We start from the raw sequence: 19978 nt of genomic DNA on the forward strand, positions 1-19978 counted from the left end.
GCCACAGCAGTGGTGCGTTGGTCAGAGCAGCAGGTCTATCAGCTCAGAGCGCAGCAGGTGGAGAGGGACGTGGTGTTGACACAGTAATTGTTTCACTTAAATACTGAATTAATGGAAAAGCAGAACAGTGCCGTGGCATCCTGTGGTGATATCATAACACAATCATTTTCATGTTCCTGTTTAAGTATAATGAACACCAGCCACGACTCCCCACTCTCTTGTCCTTAAATACACACTAATTATACATGCTGTATTTTTCTTTCTACGTATCTACTTCTGGTTCTGTTATTTGAGTTTATTAATTTTTAGATAACTGACTAACAGTGCAGATCATATCGCGTTTCTCAACCATTCTTGAAAAATAGGTGTAAAAATGGCATAAACTTTCATCTTTCCTCATTTTCCTGACTTCTGATGTTCATGCAAATAATGCCTGTGTCTCCTTAGAAATAAAGATGGAACATTACAGAACAGTAAATCCTCTCTTAGACAGGAGGAGGGATGTTTGGATGTACAAAGTGTCTGACCTTGACAGTGGACACTGCAGGTTTTGTGTCCAGTCCTTCTAAGCACTGTAAGTCCCAACCTTACTTTAAACCTAAATTAAGGTTTCGTTTAGCCTAAACTTAACAAAACCTAAACCAGAGAGGTGGCTGATCAGAAAGGTCATGTTGGAAGGCAGTGACAAACAAGCTATTTTGTAATTTAAGACTTGGTGTTAGCAGGCTGGGAGGAAGCAGTATCATAGTGTATCATAGTGTACAGATACTGGTATAAAATTATTCCAGTAGCACATACTGAAATAAAGCTTAGAACAAGCCAAACAAAGGCTTCCTGTTTAATGTGATGGGTTATCTGTCTCTGTGGAAGCTCTTTATGCTACAAGAATGAATGACAGCAAAAAGCTTCTTCTGAAGGCAGAAAAATGAGCCCTGATGTGTCTAACTATGCTGACTGTGTGCATACCTCAGCAGGAATTACAAAGAAGAGGCAGAAACCGTAGGTGATTGGCACAAGGCTACAAACCAAAGCACTGCTGTTATCATTTAAAGTTGCACTGCCCAACTTTGCACAGAGCTGGTTATTTATTCAACTTGCCAGGCTGATTCCTGTTCACCAAAGGAACAACCAGCCGGACAAGAGAGGCAAGACATCTAATGCTGGTGAGTCCACCTTTCTGTGGACGAAGCTGTCAATAAAGCTTAGAGAAAGTTCAATCAAAAGGACTATTTCACTCTTTCTGCTCTCTTCTTTCATTGATCCCTCCTTCCCAGCCACACCTCTTGGCTTCTATCCATTCACATATTTTACTCCTTCCCTATTATTCTATACCAGATACAGTAGCCACATGGGAGCTTTTCACTTTATATGCTTTTTGCTGTAGTGAATGGTTTTGCAGTGTAATGTCTTGGCAAATAACGAATCCACATATGACCAGATGTGCAGACCAGGGGCTCAAGCTTAAAATACTGACGTAAAATATATATGAAGAGACGAATCGAAACGTTGAGATCGCTGGTGCTGATGTTGCTGCACGCGCAACAGCAGCAGCACAGTGAAGTGAGCTACCTCGTTTAGAAGTTGGAGGTGTACTGATCGGCAAGTAAATGTGGAAAATGACCATGTTTTGTTTTGTGTAGGCATGTTTGAGTGCTGTTTCCTGTCGTTTCTTTACAATAAAGGCTGCCAGTTGAACGCTACTAGGAAATGTTAGGTTAGCTGTAACTGAATACAGCTGATGTCAATGAGGTCAAATGAAGAAATATTAACACTGGATTACATGCTTCATACTTTCCTGTGAATCCCTAGTGTGCAAGTATGCAAAAAACAACAAGAAATGTTAGGAAATGAAGAATCGCTTTTGAAAAAGCTGCGTTGAAAGTTGTTGGTGGCGGATTTTTTAAACGTTTTATGAGACATAATTTCATTTGTACAAACATGGAGCGTCTGCGAAGCCTTTCTTCTGTTTCTCTCAGCCACACGTGAGCCACACGTGATTTGGACTGATGTGTTGCTGTGTTCATTTGGCGAATATAAGTGTTTGTTCCATGTCATGCTGCCGTATTTTAGCCAACACTAATGCTCATGTGTGCTGAAATAGGTCAGACCGGCCATTAAGTGAGCAAGCGCCTTTAATAGAAAAACAGAATTGATAGTAAATACTGTGTAGTATTACACAGTGATGCAATGTCTGTTGTCCATAAACATTAGCAAAGCAAAGCCAAATTTGCATAAATTAAGCCTTTATATGTAAATGATCTCCAGTAGATGCTTGCCTCTCTGCTATCCCTGTGAACCCACGCTAATTCCAGCTCCTGTGGGACCTCACAAGACTACAAATAAAAATACTCATGGCCATTAGAAGACTTTAACATTGCATCAACGCTGTGCTTTAAAAGAGAAATAAAAATGCAAAGTTGTGTTGTTTGTTCTTTGTGTTTATAAAAGAAAACACACTTCTTCAGTCAGATTTTGAGATAAACAAGGTCATTGAGATGGGGTGTTTGTATTGCTCTGAGTAAGAATATAATTGGCTGTGTTTTAAATTACACTGTAATTAGAATTTACCATGCCTAATTTGAGTGTGATAACAGAAATCCCACAGGCTCCAGAACAGGAAGTTGTGTTACTTTTGATCGATGCCATAGCTCTGGATGCAGACTTATAGCCGTCAAGTATCCCCTTTGCTTTGACTTTGAGCGGAGCTGTTGCTGGAAGAGAAGTGCTGCTCTTGAAGGGGAATCGACTCTCCGTTCTCAACTGTTTTTTTCTCCGCTTGAGGGCGGTCTAATTTCTATCAAGTAAACATCCTCTGCTGTCCCCGTTAGTCAGAAAATTAGAGAGATTTCTTTTTTTCTCTCTCCCTGCCCCAGATCTGAGATGTTTCACCAGTATGCTGCGCAGCTGAAATGGATGCATTGAAAGAAAATGACCCAGAGAGCAACCTTGGTGGTTTTTCTGTTGCTGCTTCAAATCAGTTAACTGCTTTTAAAAGAAAGCTCAGTCTGTGCAAAAAGCTCAAACAACATGTTACCAAAGCACAAGGTCAGACTGCCTTTGACTTCCAACAGAGCAGCTTGACTTTTCTTCCATCTTGATTACAGTGCAGGTTAGATTCTTGGTTCTGTTCGAATTCATCTAGATCAGTATCTCACAGGAGCTATTTCAATGGAGAGCTTTAAGACTGTTTACTGTTTACCTAAATATTAAAGGTCAAATCAAACCCCAGAACTTGCCCCGTGATATCTAAAACATTAGATATCACGGGGCACTGCCGCATCCTCAGACTCCAAATGCAAGGCTTTATTTCAAGACCGAGCCTTTAAAAATGAGCGACACAGGCAAACATCCATCACAGAACAGGCAGAAACATCACTTTTTTCATCTGCATTTTCCTTAATAGACAGGAAAGCAATTCAGCAACAAGACATGCTGTGTTTTGAGTAATGGACATGACTCACTTTTTCTCGACTGAAGGAACTTGCCCTCCACCCTCGCTGTTCCTCTGTCTCCACCTACACATATAACCTGCCGCTGAATGTATCAAACTCATCGCCACGGTTGCACCAAGTCACTCTGGTCGATGTAGGAAATCATTAACTGGAACTGGAAGTAAACGAGGCAGCCTCATCATAAAGATCATCTCTTGTTGATGATATATAATATTATCCTTGCAGTATATTTTTAATGCTTAAAGATAATCTGAACTTATACATATATAATATTAGAGGCTCAGAGCAAGGTGGCGTAGTATAAAGGGCAAGAAAGTCCACAAATGGAGGAAGGCAGTGTGGATGGATGGGTCATATAAGCACATGCCTTTTACCTAGGGGACCTTTTCCCATTCCTAAAAGGGTAGTTTTGGTGCCTAAACCTAACCAAACATCTTCTGTTTGACAGCATTAACCACATGTTAGAAGGGGTTTCTGGCATGAACGTGTCGCTGGGATAAGACCGTGTTAGAAGGTCAGAGCTGTTGTTCTAATTTAAAGCCTGGTGCATTGCAGGGCCTTGGTATTTGAAGCTGTTGGAATGAAAACAGGTTGATCCACGCTATGTACATGTATCCATTTGTCCCTTTAACGATTTACAGAATTGATCACATTTGCCTCAAAAAAATAAATAAATAAATAAATAAATAAATAAGAAGCGCCTATTTGAGATTCTGCCCTTTCATCTAAACCTGGGCGGATGTTTGTGTCTTGTGTCAGGAGTCGAGGAGGAGTTCCCCCCCTGCATGCAGCGGTGCCCCGAGGAGCAGCACCCAGAGGAGCTCCACCCAGCCGTGCCCCATCTTCCAGAGGGAGGGGGGTTCAGAGAGCCCGAGGCGCCCCCCCAACAGCCGGATACCGGCCGGCTCCCCCCATAGTTCAGGACACATATGGCGAATACGTGAGTATATTAGAACTCTGTACACAAAACAATCAAAACCAAATGGCACTGAAACAAATACACTATGCTTGTGTTTGTCATTGCAAAAATTGCAGTAATTGATTCATCGTTTAAGTCATCAGGATCTTTGGTCATTCCACTTTCTCATACGTGAGAATTTGCTGCTTTTCTCTGTTTTATATCACTGTGAAATGGATGTCCTCGGGTTTTGGACTAAGCAAGCAACTCGACTTGTTTTGGGCAATGGTAACTTGTGCAATTTGTCCTGTTTGTCCGGCACATTGAAAACCAGGACACACGGACTGGCACCTGCTGGAAACTCACACTCATGTTGTAACATCACTGTCATTGGTTGAAAACTGAAATGTAGGTCAAGCTGAAATGAGTAAATAATTCAACAACACAGTATAGGACATTAATTTAATAATTCATTTAATAATTTCTTTATTTTGTGATGTGTAGGTATGTAGATCTTTTAGAAGACATGTTTATGCTGAAATAATGTACAAGTAGTATGCCTCTTGTTGTATTGGTTTCCCCTCTTATGAACATAATGCGCAAAAATACACATTTGAATGGTTCGGCCCTATATGTTTGGTTTTTTTTTAGAAGGAACATTCGAATGTCATTTCAAGCCAATTTTGGCAGCCCTAAAACACACCTGTCCGCTCTGTCCGGCCCAGAGGCACAGCTGCAGAGGTTGGTGTTTTTATCGGCTATACTACAACTCCTAATTCGCTGAATCAGCACCGCTGCTGGCTGTTTGTTTTACAAACCAACCACAAGAAAAGCACAGACACAACCAGAGAATACAGCCTCTGTGTTTGACTCGAACTGTCATGGTCATGACTGTTTCCCGTTATTCTGTGTACAGGGGTGTATTGCGATAAGGAACTGCTAGTAGATAATTCGGCTTACTTTTAATTGTGCCAAAAAAAAGCCTACTGCTTCCTCCACGGCAACATCATACTTCCTGTTTGCAACCCCCAGATCCTTACGGGAACTGTTATTCATAAAACTTGTATGATTGTCCCTGAAACAGAAGTAAAATCAATTCATCTAAATTTGTTTTATTTTTTATTGATTTTTATTTAGTGACTTTGAAGAGTCTTGTAAAATATTAGAGACAGATAACTGAAAACAGTGGCACACAAAACCATGTGCCACTTTGTGTGAGAACATGTGTTGTTTCATAATTTCATAATTTGGACAGACTGGCCCTTTAAAGAGCCCGTGTAGCTGCTTACATATGAATACGAGCTTGTGTGAGTTTAACTCAAAGTACTGAACAGTTCACTGTATTTAGTTTTTTGTCCTGCTACATGGGATGGCACCATGTGAATTTGTTAATGTAGCCATTATTATGATTTGGTCTTGTAGCTTACCTGCACAGTCTTGCGGGAACCTGGCTGTAATATCAACAGCTACCAGAGATGAATATATTAGGCTTAGAGTCAGAGCCTTTGTGCATTTGCCAAGAGAGTCTCCTGCCGCACTGTCAAGGCAAGTTCCCCAAGGACTCCAGCATCAACATTGCATATTTAGCAGATAGAAGGAGAGAGGAGGTGGCCCGCATTGGAAAATTGCCCCAGCAACCCATACCTAACCACATCTGACAGGTTTATTCAGAGGTTGCAATTCAAATGTATGGAGGTCGTAGAGAATGACTCCTGGACCAGCTGTTTCCCATCATTGTCACAGTTGTAAACTGCATCCCCCAACACCTGCACCTGTATCTAGGTGGAGGAAAAAAACAGACCCCCAACATCTGGTGGATGATAAATCTAACCACATCGCTGCAAATTAGAGGCTGAATGAGTTTGACTCTGTATTATCTGAATACATCACAATCCCGGGACGAGTGTCGCGCGCTGACAAATAGGCTCTTGTATTCATCAATGAAATGACAAAGAGATGTTCACATTTGTTGCCTTCATTTGTCAATGCTTACCATTTACTCATGTGAATGGTAAGCATTCACATGAGTGAAAAAAGAGAATGATGGGAACATCATTCTCTTTTTGCTGCACGGCATCGCCACGGGCCAAAACATTTGTTCAGCTGCGGGCCTTTTCTTCCCCTCTCTTGTTCAGACAGACAGCACCAGACCTTGATTACCTCGCGGTCATTTTATCATGATGACACATGGTTGTACAGTATCTTTGTCAGGATGCTTTTGGTTTATACAATCTGCCCCTGTTAAAGCCTCTACTTGCATCAGTATTAAATTACTGTGAATCCCATTATTACCAAACAAAATCACAGAAATGTTATTATCCTGTGATCCAGTCTTGGCAGCCGTGTCAGTCTTAAAGGTTACTATGATTGCAGCCAAATCTCATTTTGTGTAATTCATTAGGTGCATTGAGATCTATGCCTTACCTGCTGTTAATCCCATTGGAGAAGAATTAAACATGATGTTTAATTCTCATTTCGGAAAGGAGGCTGCATGTGATCTTGTTTGTACGTTTTCAACATTGTCAATATGAGATCCCAGGAGGCTAATCAAACTAGCAGAACTTCACTTTCATGCTAAATCTAGAGCAGTATGTAAGTGTGACTGTGTTTGTTTCTGCTCACACAGAAGCTTAATTCCTCTGGGTGAGAAGACCAAGAAATGTGCAATGCACGTGGGTTGGTATTGTTTATGTTAAATCCTCCAGATACAGTAATCCATTCTGAGCATTGTGGATCTCTGCTGACTGTTGTGGCATTAAAGAAACTCATCCCCCTCAGGCTCTTCTCTGCATGTCCAGCCCTGTTGCAAGCCAAGCATTGTTAATTGAATTGTGTTCTCTATGGCGCTGTCCTTGTAGCCATTTTAATCTAAATTGGGTTTAATGGTTAGGAAAATATTTCAGATACAGTGGGCTAATAAAAAAGCCGCATCTAACTGGTGTGGCAGGGGAGACCAGTAATGAAGATAGGATTGAAACCTATTCACATGCGACTAAAACCTCATATTTGTAATAATTGCAGCAAAAATTAATTTATTTTTATCTATGCAAATGTGAATTATCTGTAATTTCCACTACAAGTTGCACATTTCACTAATTCCCTATTATGTAAGTGCAGCTGTAATCGGTTCTTTTATTTTAATTTTATTTTAATGGCTATTTTTAATAGCCATCCTAGCAGCCCGGCTTTAGAGATGGAAATGTTGGTTGCCTGGTCAGTCCACCATTTTGGTCCACGCTGAAATATCTCAGCAATTACTGGATGGATTGTCACGAAATGACACCGACTTTTCATGTAGCGCCACCAGCAGATTAAGCTTTTCATTTATCGAGTGAAATATTGTAACATCTACAAGGTGTATTGCCATGAAATTTGGTGCAGATATTCAGAGGATGAATCCTAATGACTGGGCAGATCCCCTGGCTTTTCATGTAGTGCGCTCAGCAGGTCATATTTTTACTTCATCCAATATGTTGGCTGAGCAAATACCTGTAGAAGTAATGACATTTCCATCAGCCTCAGCTGCACTTTGTGTTTAGTGCCAATGAGCAAATGTTATAACATGTATATCTAATAACATGTTAACTATATAATGTGTTAGCATTGTCTTCTTGAACCACTAGCACGGCTATAGACTACTAGTTGATATTGTGGTGTTGTGATAATGTATATCAGAAATTAAAGATGGAAAAATGTAATTCACAACATATTTGACAACATAAAACTCATGCATTTTCTCATAGTCTGTGTGGGTTCCTCCTGGTGGATCGGTTTCTTCCCATAGTCCAAAAACGTACAGGTTGAGCATACTGATGATTCTGGAGGTGTGAGTGGTGTCCATGTGCTAGTGCTGTGATAGACTGGTGACCTGGCCAGGGTGTACCCCGTCTGTTGCCTAAGGAGAGCTTGGATAGGTTCCAGCCCCCCCATGACTCTGCACAGGATAAGCAAGAGCAGTCGAGCAGAGCAGGTAGTGATATTGAATTTCATTTTCCAGTGCAGATGTGTGTCTGCAGGGCTAATTCATTAATGACATGAATTCCCCTGATACTACTTGACAGATGTGAATAAGCTTTATTTGAAAGTTGGACCAAAACCAAAAGGTGGTAAAGTAAGAGGATGGAAAGCTAAGACATTTGTCAAGTGTAGCACATAGTAGTCATATTTCAACTTGATGCATGGGACAACTTTTTGGCATCCTCAATCTGATATCTTGAGTAGTATTTCTACCCCTGCAGCGGAAAAGTTTCAGCAAATTCCAGCATCTTCAGCTTTCTGAAATATGCTGGCAGGAGGAGCCAAACAAATGACACACAACTTTGACAAATCTGGAGACCAAGACAGATGACCGAGTGTTACAAATACCAGATTATTTGTTTTCTTTGAGCAATATCATACAGTGTTATTTTCCCTTTATTGTAAAGATGTTAAGTGCAGCGTGTGGCACAGCTGTGCGGAGGCGTGACATTTCACTTTGAACAGATGGTTTCGTACCGAAGTCGTCTGGGAAGAACAAGGCTTTTCTTCTTCTTTTGATTTGCTTAATTTTCTCACTTTCTTTTTTTTTGCATTTGTGACACCTTTTGGGTTTTCGCACAGGCCATGCAGCATGTGCAGTTCTCACAAAGTTCATAATGTGAGGACAGTTTGTTGTTGAACTCATTTGGATTTAGTACAGCGTGCGGCGAACAAATCCAGTGCCTGAAAAGCCTGCTCTGGGTGTCAGTGGCATCCTATCTGTTACAGTGGTATTGTAGAGCACAGTGGAGCGGCTGTGATACTGCTGTTGTAACATTCAGTGCCAGGCCCTCTGTTAGTCTTCAGTGGCCTCAGAGGCCAGTCCTTATCTTTTAACAACATGCCTCTCAGCCATCCACTGGCATACAAATGAAAGACTCACTTAGGGGCTGCTCTCTCTCCCCCCTGTCTGTCTGTATTCCCCCCTCCAACCTCTCACTGTCACACTAATCCTGTTTAGTGTTGGAAATACAGCACTGTTGCATTATTGTTGTGCTTTTGTGCTCGCCAAGATATTTTGAGTAAATGGTATATCAATACAAACACATCAGATATTCTATTATAATAGCTTCAATGACCATGTCGTCACAATTTGAAAGTTGTTTTTCCCATGTGTCAGACGCCAAAGAAAAGAGTCATTTTGAATGTGCCAATGTGATTTATAAACCAAGCATGTTTCTCCTCTCAGCCCGCTTGTAACTCAATTATAGAGTAGCTGCTCAGATAAATGGCAATAACATGCCATTGTTAAAGTTTAATGTGGTCCTTAATGCCATGCAGTGTTGCCCGATGTGAGTGGACAGCACCTGGATAGTGTCGCCATCAAGATGACTGGAGGACTCAGTTAACAATAATGGCACATAGCCTGTGCTGAAAACTAATCGGGGTATCTTGTACCTGCTCTGCTTACACTGTGTATGGTCTGCATAAAGCACTATCTATGACAAGAAAAATAGGCTGTTTGTGTTCTGAAGAGTTTAAGCAGAATGGTTTAGTTGAGAAATGGCTTCCAGTGTGTAAAACAGATATTAGCTAAGTCTTGAGTGATATATGCATGTTCTATTTTTGTCTTGCTGGTGGGCCTACAACAGTGGTGATGTTGTACTGTGTCGCACACAGATGTATACTCGATAATAGTCTCGATATTTCAACAGATACTGACATGAAATTTGTTATACAGGTACCAAGGGAGTGATTTTTTCTTTGGTGCCCCTTGTCACATTTGCTTGATCCTTGGACATCCTACTGGAAGGATTTCTGTGGAATTAGTGGTGGATATTAATGGTCCCCAGAGGATGAATTCCAATGTTTTTTTTCTGAACCCACACCCCAACCTCCCTCTGGTGACACATTCATACCATAACTCCAATTTGTGCATAGAAATATCAGGTTGTCATGAAGTTAAAATTCATTCTCCCCAGAGGATCAATCTTCTGCATGTTGCATTGATTCTTTCTTATAGCGCCTCCCTCAGGCCAAACTGCCAAATTTGATGCAAGATTTCCTGTAATTTTGTGCATTGTGCAACACTTTCGGACTATAACACTTAATTAGGCATGAATGCGGTTTGAATATAAGGCTGGATATGATCATGGTAAGTCAGCCAGTATTGCATTGTTTTCATGTTTTTTGCTGTGACATAATCTCATAAACCTCAATTGCTCCTGATGGCCCGGCTTGCTCCAGCTCTGTGGATAAATCCCCATATAAATGCTGTCCATTTACCAAATCAAACACTATGTCTCTAAAATATTATGCATATTCTATATGAAAAATGTGGTATAACATGGCATGAAATTAAGAGTCTGTGTTACTAGAGCTATTTTTTAAACCTTATGGATGTATGAATTACAGTAAATATTGAAATATGCCAGATCTCTACAGAGGATCAATCAAAATATATCAAAGTTAACATGATACTATTTTCTCTTTTTTTTTAACATCAATCACATTTCCACCCAGTATGATACTTGCCTCAGACTGAGCCAGCAAAATTCAACAGGCGTAGTCTATTTTGCTACAAGGACTTGTATAGTGTAGTACTGTAACTCCAGATTCTATGAGTATAGGCGTAGCCCTTTACGTGCTGTAGCTATTGGGTTTATCCCCATGCTCATGCTGGGGTGATGATTTTCTTCAAAGTCAGGTAAATTAATGACTAGGTGGGGAGTGGAGAGCTCTTTTTTTTCCAGTTTATGGTGAACCCCAGTGTTTAAAGATGCTAGCATCGCAATGTCCCCCAGATCTACCTCTTTTCTTATGATGGTTGGTAACTCCTGGAAAAGTCCTTCGGTGTCTGGCATATGGCCGGTAGACTGACACAGTGAAGGAGAAAGCCTTTGTAGCGGAGCTCCTGGCCACAGTGGGGTCAGAGAAAGCCACAGATGCGGAGCCACATCCTTGTAATCAGACACCAGGTCAGGCTCATGAGGTAGAGCAGTCGTCCACCAATCAGAGGGTTGGTGGTTTGACCTCTGGCCTGGTAGTCTACGTGTCAAAGTATCATACGGCAAGATACTGTGCAGGAACGGCTTTTGCTCCTGATGAGCAGGTGATACCTGGAATGGTAGCCTCTGCCCCACTGCGTGAATGGATATGTGAATGGATGAATTCTGACTTGTGTTGTAAAATGCTTTGAGTAGTTGCTAATACTAGAAAAGCACTATATAAATGCTCTCTATTTACCAATGGTCAGACGGGAGAACCAGGAGGAGAGAGGGACCCAAACTATTTGACTCATGGCAGCTGTCTGGGTCCCTTTTTTCGGGATATCTTGGAAGTCGTCGCTGAAGACTATCTTGTGTGTCTCATCCTCTGGAGGGACGCCAGTGTGGTCAGCCCAGCTTCCGTCAGGGGTGAAGATCTGCTGGCAGTATGAAGCTGGTTTGACAGAGGGAGCACAAGCGGACAGCTTCAGAAACTGAAGAAAACTTGAGAGCAGAGCAAAGGTCTAGCACATAGCTAAAGCTAAGTGTTACATATTGTACCTGAGGACCTGAGAGAGGCAACTGTACAGCGCTCAGCGGTGGGAAAGAACATCTTCACAATGGCGCATACGTGCAGGGATAAACCCAGTAGTGACAGCTTGTAGAGGGCGAAGCCTATACAAAAACTTTCCTTTGCATTACTGGATGAATAATGCAGCACGAATATATACAGAAGAGTACCAAAGGTACAGGTTACTGATGGTAAGGAAAACTCATTCATACCTATTGTATTATAGAACATATCCCCTGCCGCCTTCATAGCCCAGGAAAATAACAACATTTGTTTTAAAAAAACATCACCTTTTATTGGTATTTCTTATGCAGGAAAAATGAAATTCATTAAGCCAATTTCAAAACAAATAAAAGTGAACATATTGAAGGTGTGAGAGAGACATCTCCATGTTTTCAAGGCCTCCGCTGGGTCTCGATGGTGAACTGAAACTTGTACCACTGATCTGAAATAACATGTCATGTATTAAACTGTGATAAAACTTCATGATATCAGTGTTGATATGACTGGTCTAGCCCATGGAACCCATTATTTTTAATTAACCCCACCTTTTCAGCACGTTACTGGCAGCATTTCATGATACTGCTGCTTGGTGTCTTTAGCCATTAAATACTCAGCCCTAAAGTCAGATGTTTCTGTGTTTTTTACATCAAATGATGTAACTGCAACCTGGACTAGTTCATTTCTGCTGTTTATACATTCACTTGCAATCTATAGCTCTGCTCGACTAGAAGCTTCGTGTCTGAGCCATTGTTAATTGACTGTGTTGATATATTTTGAGATAATGATCAGTAGTGTTTACATTTGCATTGCATACGTGACCTATGCATTATTTTAAAAGCTTAGTTTTTGAGTTAGCACATTTCCTAAATTCAAAGTCATATTTCACAGGCCATGCCTTGTATATGTATGCCATATACTAGTAGAAAGATCACAGTACAAGTATTGTGTTTCATTTTCTGGTTCTACATGCTAGAGGTGTAAAATGAAGGTAATATAATGCTGTTTCCCTTTAGTTACCTTAGTTAGTGTCATGTCTCCAAATGTAAAAAATCTGTAGTCATTATGAAGTAAGCAGTGGAGACAAATTACATGTTATTTATACTCAAAGTGTTTAATTTGATAACTGAGGCTGACTTAACCACGCTTGTTTATTCCAGCCTGCAATAGGTACTGCATAATAGAGACAACTTTTAATAGATTCATGATTTTAACAGAATGATCCTCAGTTTTGTGACAAAACCAGGCATTTTCAAAAAAGACAAATTTCAAATGGGATGATACCAGCAATGTATAAATTTACTCCAGAAGGTGCCTTTTGGTTAATGCTGTTTCAGCTTTGAGGACCTAAGCTGTTTGCTGTTATGCTGCATTTTCTGTTTCTTTGTTTGTTTGCTTGGCCACTTTGAAATGGCGGCAGTTCACGGAGTACAGTTGATTGTTAACTGATGTGCTATATGTGAGGGGAAAATGTCCCTTGCTTTAAAGAAAAACATCCATCAATTTAATGTAAACCTTGTTGCTGTTTTTCCTCACCTTCACCTTCACCTTTAGCATAATAGACTATGAGCCAAGACCAGCTAAGTGCTACTTAAATAGTAAAATCATATTGCATGTCCAAAGACCAAGATGTTGAGACAGATGATGAAAACATGAGGTTGGTTGACTCAGTCTTCAAAGTTCAGTTCATAATCTCATACATATTCATGACTGAGGCCTGTTTTTTTCTGTCAGATCAGTCCTCAGAATGAATATGAAATAAACTGATTATATGCGTTTCTAAAGCACTGTATATGAAATGTCTTCCCTTTTGGTGGCCAGTATGAATCCTGGTACACACAACAACCATTTTACACTTATATATATATGGCACTAGCGACGTTTTGTTAGGCTTTGCTACTCTTCAGAGTTATTTCAACCTGACTGCTCTACAGTCCACAGCATGTTAACACACCCACAGCATAGTCACTCAACACCAAGGAACATACCATCATTAGTGGAAAAGTGAAGTGAAGATTTCTTTTTAATTAGTTTAATTAGAATCACCATTAAGATGAGTAAACCACTAAAGCAACAAAAATGAAGCATTATAACCTCTCTAGAGGTAGTATTTATTGTATATTTGGGTTACATTCAATTGTAGAGGAACATGGCATATTTTTCAAGTCCTGGACTTTAAGCAGAACAATCGTTTCCAAGGTTCAACATTCATGTCAACTTTCTTCCTCCCGTTGTTTATTAGATCGCCGTCTTGAGCCTGTTCCCTCTAGAAATCACGTCCACAGTCTTTTTCACTGATGTTAACATTGCTTTTACTGTTGTCAGTGTTGTGATGAATATCTTTGGCAAAAACTACTTGAAAAATACAGGGTTAATTATTTTCTCTTTTGTGTTTCATTAGGTAGAAAAAGGTTATGATGGGAAATTGCAAATCAAAGTCTACAATTTCATCTGCCTGTTGAAAACTGCTTTTAATTATGTCCCTTTTCACAAAGCTGCACTGCTGCGCCTATTGCTTTTAAAGGCATTCAAGGGGTTTGATATTGTCAAAAGTACAGTTTTTGACTCAACTAAGTCCTTGCATTAGCATGGGGAATTGTTGACTTTGCAAAAGCTCTTGTAACTGCAGAATTACAAATACCAGGAGGGATTTAAATTCCCATCAAGCTACCCCTAGATAAATAGAAGGGAACTGACAAAGACCTCTGTAAAAACCAACACACCTCCCACTCACACAAAAACAACAAAGGAATCACAAACAAGTCTTGAAAGCCACCCAATGGGATGACCAAGGAGAGGTTTTAGCAAATGAGAATGACTCTTGAAATGCACCTGCTAGGTATTTTACCCAGAAACAAATAAGTATTGCTACATCCGGGTCTCTTTGTCGAGAGTCATATGTAGTTCTTTTACACGTTTTTCGTTTCTGGTGGATTAAAGATAAAAGAGTCAATTCAAATGCTGTCATTTGGCAAATGCATGTTTCTAATCAGGAATTAGGGCCTTAATAATAATATGGATGTGATGAGCATTTTCTTCTGGTGCTAAATCTTACAGACATTCATTTCAAGCATGCAAATCAGGGGCAGATGGAATTAGCCAAGAAGTGTGTGGGGGATGAGAGATGTGTCGCTAGGGGTCGACGCCTTTTGTGGAACATAAGTCCCATTTATCCCAAATTAGGACGGGTGCGGCACTGGTTCTCTTTGATGTTCCTCTTGGCGGGGGCCTGGGTGGAGTGCAGAGGGGGGGACAGGGCAGATTGCTGGAGCACAAACAGATGTTCGAGGCTCATCCTTTGAGGTAGCGATGAAACGTTGCCGCAGCGAGAGTCTTTACATCCCACCGTCAGTCAGCTGACACAGAGACAAGGGCAGGGCTGCAGTTGCCACTCTAATGGTGCTACATATGGGCTGCTATACCAATAGGAGTAGATCCAACAGTTTGACCTATATCTGTGCTGAGTTGAAGGCTTATGTGCATTGCAATATATCATTAAAAACCCTGTAAGCTTTGGATGAATCACAAAAATATTTCACAATACAATGGTTTGGTAAAAGATGCAGAAATTGTTGTAAACCAATTTCAGACAGGTTTTTAGGTCACAGTTTAACCAAACGTTGCAACACACAGCAGCTATTATTCTACATGTTTTCTCAGCCCTTTGCTCTACTTTTCAACAGGTTTAGGATTTGCAGTTTGTCATATTAACATCTCATCAATGTCAATATGTTTGTTGGAGGTTTTCCTGATCTGCACCTCATATAACCGGTTGCATTTTGTCTCTGTCTTACTTCAGGAATACGACGACGGCTATGGAACAGCTTATGATGACCAAGGATATGAATCGTACGACAACAACTACAGTAATCAAGGACAAAAGTAAGTTCTGCTATTTTTTCCAAAGGAACCTTACTATTGGGCATTTACCAGCTCAAGATTCCTAGAAATGATGTTCATACTGAACATTTCTGCAGGATGCTTTTCACACCCACTCCCATGCTTGAATGCCAGAACAGGAAGCAGCCTCTTATATGTGAGCATGAAGTGTCAGAATCAGCTGTGTTGCACATTCGACTTTCATGCTAAAAATTCAAAGTCTGTGACTTACTTTTAAAGCTGCACTCATCAATATTTTTATATTACCAATGTTTGGAACAATTACGTGTAATGTGAAAGTCGCTGATAGCGAACCCTCAGAAAATTATCTGACTGCAGTTTCCCTTAGCTATGCTTAGCATTTTAGCATCTTTCAGCTCAATGTTTTGGTTTTACAGCTAGCAGCTTTATTGTTTTGCTCACTGCTTTCTTTACATGGCAGGAGGTGAAGCAAAAAACGCCAAAAACAAAACAAAAACATAGCGCTGCTATAATTGTATTGCAGAAATTAATTATATAACACATACTGGCAATGAAAGTTAACATGCCTCTCTATGTGCTGGAAATACAGATGCATCGTCCAAAATGATCATCCAGTTGAATCAAAATCTCTCTAAAACAATTTCAACAAAAATCAGAATCAGAACCTTCATAATTGGAGTTTATAGCAGGAGCGCTGTATTAGACTGCATTAGTTATAGCAATTACTCATTTGGGCTTGAGTAAGTATAAGAGAATATGAGGTGAAATTGAGATTTTAAAGTATTTTGGGCTGCGAACAGCTTGATTATGGTCATGAGCTGTGAGGAGTCACTGCTCATTTTCTTCCTGTTAATTGAGTATTTTGTGAAGTGTATTCTACACTTTGACTGACCTTTGAGTTGTCCTCTAAAATCAACTAAATAAAGCTACATCTGGCATTGAATTCCACCATCACATTCAGCAACAACATTCAGTCAGGTTTAGAAGATGTCGAAGAGATTGGATGTATAGCGGGATCTCTAGTCGAGGTGTTCTGTTTTTTTTATTTATCTGAGGTTTAGCAACAAACCAGTTTCAGCAGACTGAGTGACAAATCACATTTTCCTCCAGTGAATTAATTGCAGCCGGTTGCGATACATGTATTATCTTTGTTTTAATTACCATTTAAAATATCTAGCCAAAGGTGCATGTTTGCTCAATCTCAATGCAGAATAATCAGTCTTAGTGGTATGTTGCTCCATTTAACAGAGGGTCCCGCACAGCCAAATGCAGAATATTGATTTTCTTATATCCAGGGAGCTATCACACTCTCCAAGCCACACAAGGTCAAAGGCTTTCGCTTTGGTTTGTTGGTGCCCCACTGTATTTTATCAGCACACAATGTGCTACATTTATTTATGTCTGCCTGTGCCACTTCAAAGAAAGAATGATGGTTGCCACGTTTAGTGTGTCAAAAATTGGATTGTATTGGCAGCTGCTGGGAAGAAGGAAAACAGACACAGTAGAGAAAAGAGCATTATTCTGTCCGTTGGCTTTTCTGAGCAGGGTGGTCGATGTTTTCTTTTGTGGAGGTGTCAGGATGTATGTCACCCAGGCTTCATCCATCTTTTGTGCTATCTTTCTTTTTTTGGGCCATATCACACATGCACGCACACACACACACACACACACACACACACACACACACACACACACACACACACACACACACACTCCTCTCCCTCTCTAACACAGAGGAGATGTATCTTGAAGTGGTGCTGGTTAGGTGTAGAGATTTTTGATGGGGGGGTGGAGGCCCGCCTCAGGAATCTGCAGCTATTTGTTTTAAAAGCAGCCTCGTGAATAATGGTGGGGGTGTTTTGGTGAAGGTGGGAGCGGGGGGGGGGTGGGGGGTTGGGGGGGGGGGGTTGGTCGTGGCGGCACAGAAGAAAAATGGAGTCCATCATGTAAAGGCTGGAGGCTGGGTCGACTCAAAGAGATTTTCATGTCTGTTATCTGGCGGGAGACGAAGCAACTAATAGGGCTCAGACATCGAAGCCTGTGCCTCCAGAGACAGCTGATTCACTTACTTCTTCTCTTATTTGTGTGTCCTGTGTCCTGGATTAGGCTCAAAAGTGGCTGTTACTGCAGGCTGACACTGTGCATGTATCCAATATAAGCTCTTTGAAGTATTTTTGTGATATGACCATAATTGAATTGGTTGAATTTTGACCATTTGTCCACCAAAATAAGATTTTATTTTTATCCGTCCTTTGTTTACTCTGGCAGTAATTATTTATGTAAGCCATGCTATTGCTATCATAAAGCCACCGTTCCGTAGTACATATTACATGATGGGTCCACAATAATTCATTTATTACCTTTAATTGTTGCATTTCAGCAGCTGCAGTTAATGCTGCAACATAATACTGTCCTTCTATAGCTTCCCCCTCACAGTGACAATCCTATTTAGCTTTGTGAAGGACAAAGGTGCATTATTTTCACCCCGAGCCTGAGGAAAGTCATAGCAGGTCCCAGCTGCAGCAGGGCCTTGAGGAGAGTGTGTGCGCATGTGTGTGTGTGTGTGTGTGTCAGTGCGCGAGTTTGTGTGTGCGCACGTGGACGAGAAGTCTCCTAACAATGTTTCTCGAAGCCTAAGGAGCTCCCAGTCACCAATCTGAGCTCTGACTGCGTGGCAGGATTTCAGTTGCCGGAGGATAACAAGAAGCACAATTTACAGTCTCTCTGTCATGGTATTACCCCAATGGCTTATGCTCGAAACAGCCCTGCCATTTGTGAACATGAAGGGAAAGAAAGAGGATGGTTTTAAAAAGCTCCTGCCCTTAAAAAGATTGTAATGCTGCATCAGTGGGTTCACTGATACCTTAATTATCTTGAAATATGAAATGCATTTCATAAATGCATTTAGCATGAAATGCATTTAGCTATAGGTGGTTAGCAGACAGTGGCTTGTCAGTCAGAAGATTGATACACTGTATTTTCTGTCTTTTCTTTGTTCCCATTTTAACTTAAATAATCCGAACTGACTTCTCTCCCCAGACTCAGAATCACCAGAGAAAGGACTGAATTAATTGGTCAGCCATCAGAAAAATAAGATAATTGATTTTGATAATTGATTTCTTAAGTAATTTAAGAAGAAAACATTAAATTCTATTTTCAATTTTATTTATACAACGCCAAATCACAACCAAAGTTGTACCAGGACGCTTTCCATATACAGCTGGTACAGAGCAAGCTTTTTATCTACAGAGACCCAACAATTCCCTCATGAGCAAGCACTTTCACTCCTTCCAGCATCTCAAACGTGAAGATTTGCAATTTTTCTCAGTTTTTTGTCATTCTAACTTGGAAATTTGGGGGTTTTGGACTGTTGATCTGACAATCACATTGTTATTATCTACACTAAATTTCTAGACTTAAAAACATTTGAAAACAACAATCCAGCACTTACAAGTTTCAGCCAGTGACATTAGCATTCATAGAATTTTTTCAACACTATGTTAACATCCAGTGTGTCTCATCAAAACACAATGTGTATCTTTAAAACCTGACAAAGGTAACCTGGCATTTACTTTCTCATAAAACTTATGGAAAGCTGATTTCAATGTAACGTTTTCAAATAATTGTCTGCAAAATGAACTTAACCATGAAAAAGTAAAGTACTTAAAATAAGTAATTTTTACTTCATCCTGTTACAGATTGTCCACGGTTTATATCAGATTTTCTTGTCTTATTGATGCTGTGATTTTAAAATTTTCATCGTTTTTATTGTTGTTCCTTTTTGTGTGTAACAGAAGAAGCTTAGTGACCACTTTGTTTGGTTGTATGCTTTATACAATTAGCACTGAATTGTATAAATTGTACTAACTAAAGCTTCAGTGTAAATCAAGTGAAGTAAAAGTTACAATGTTTCTTGAAAAACCAACACATGCAACAAAATTTTTGACTGAACAAAAACCTTGAAATGTAGACATTCTGGCTTTAACATGTAACTCTACTGCAGAACTTGGGCACACATATTCAGTTACTCTCATTGTTAGGCAATGACAGTGATCATAAAATCTTCATGCTGGGTCAAACTGGTACAAAATGCTGCACTGCACACAGGTTATCTGAAGCACAAATGAGACACGACAACCTGTGTAACTATACTGTACACATTCTGTCACACAGAACAGAGAGGAGGAAATTAGACATGATTATATTTGAAAGGCAAATATGGTGCTCACAACCTCACAAGACATGAGATTCA

The 19978-nt window shown here is 40.3% G+C and overlaps 1 protein-coding gene across 1 annotated transcript in view; it reads left to right on the top strand.

Moving 5' to 3' along the window:
* khdrbs3 (KH domain containing, RNA binding, signal transduction associated 3) overlaps positions 1–19978 on the top strand; it is a 100361-nt gene that overhangs the window by 69234 nt on the left and 11149 nt on the right. The window contains exons 6-7 of the mRNA XM_041955889.1: positions 4212–4392; positions 15665–15747. Coding sequence (XP_041811823.1) covers positions 4212–4392; positions 15665–15747 — 264 coding nt within the window. The remainder of the gene's footprint in view (positions 1–4211; positions 4393–15664; positions 15748–19978) is intronic.

Source organism: Chelmon rostratus, chromosome 16 (assembly GCF_017976325.1).
Source record: "Chelmon rostratus isolate fCheRos1 chromosome 16, fCheRos1.pri, whole genome shotgun sequence".
Classification (NCBI taxonomy): domain Eukaryota; kingdom Metazoa; phylum Chordata; class Actinopteri; order Chaetodontiformes; family Chaetodontidae; genus Chelmon; species Chelmon rostratus.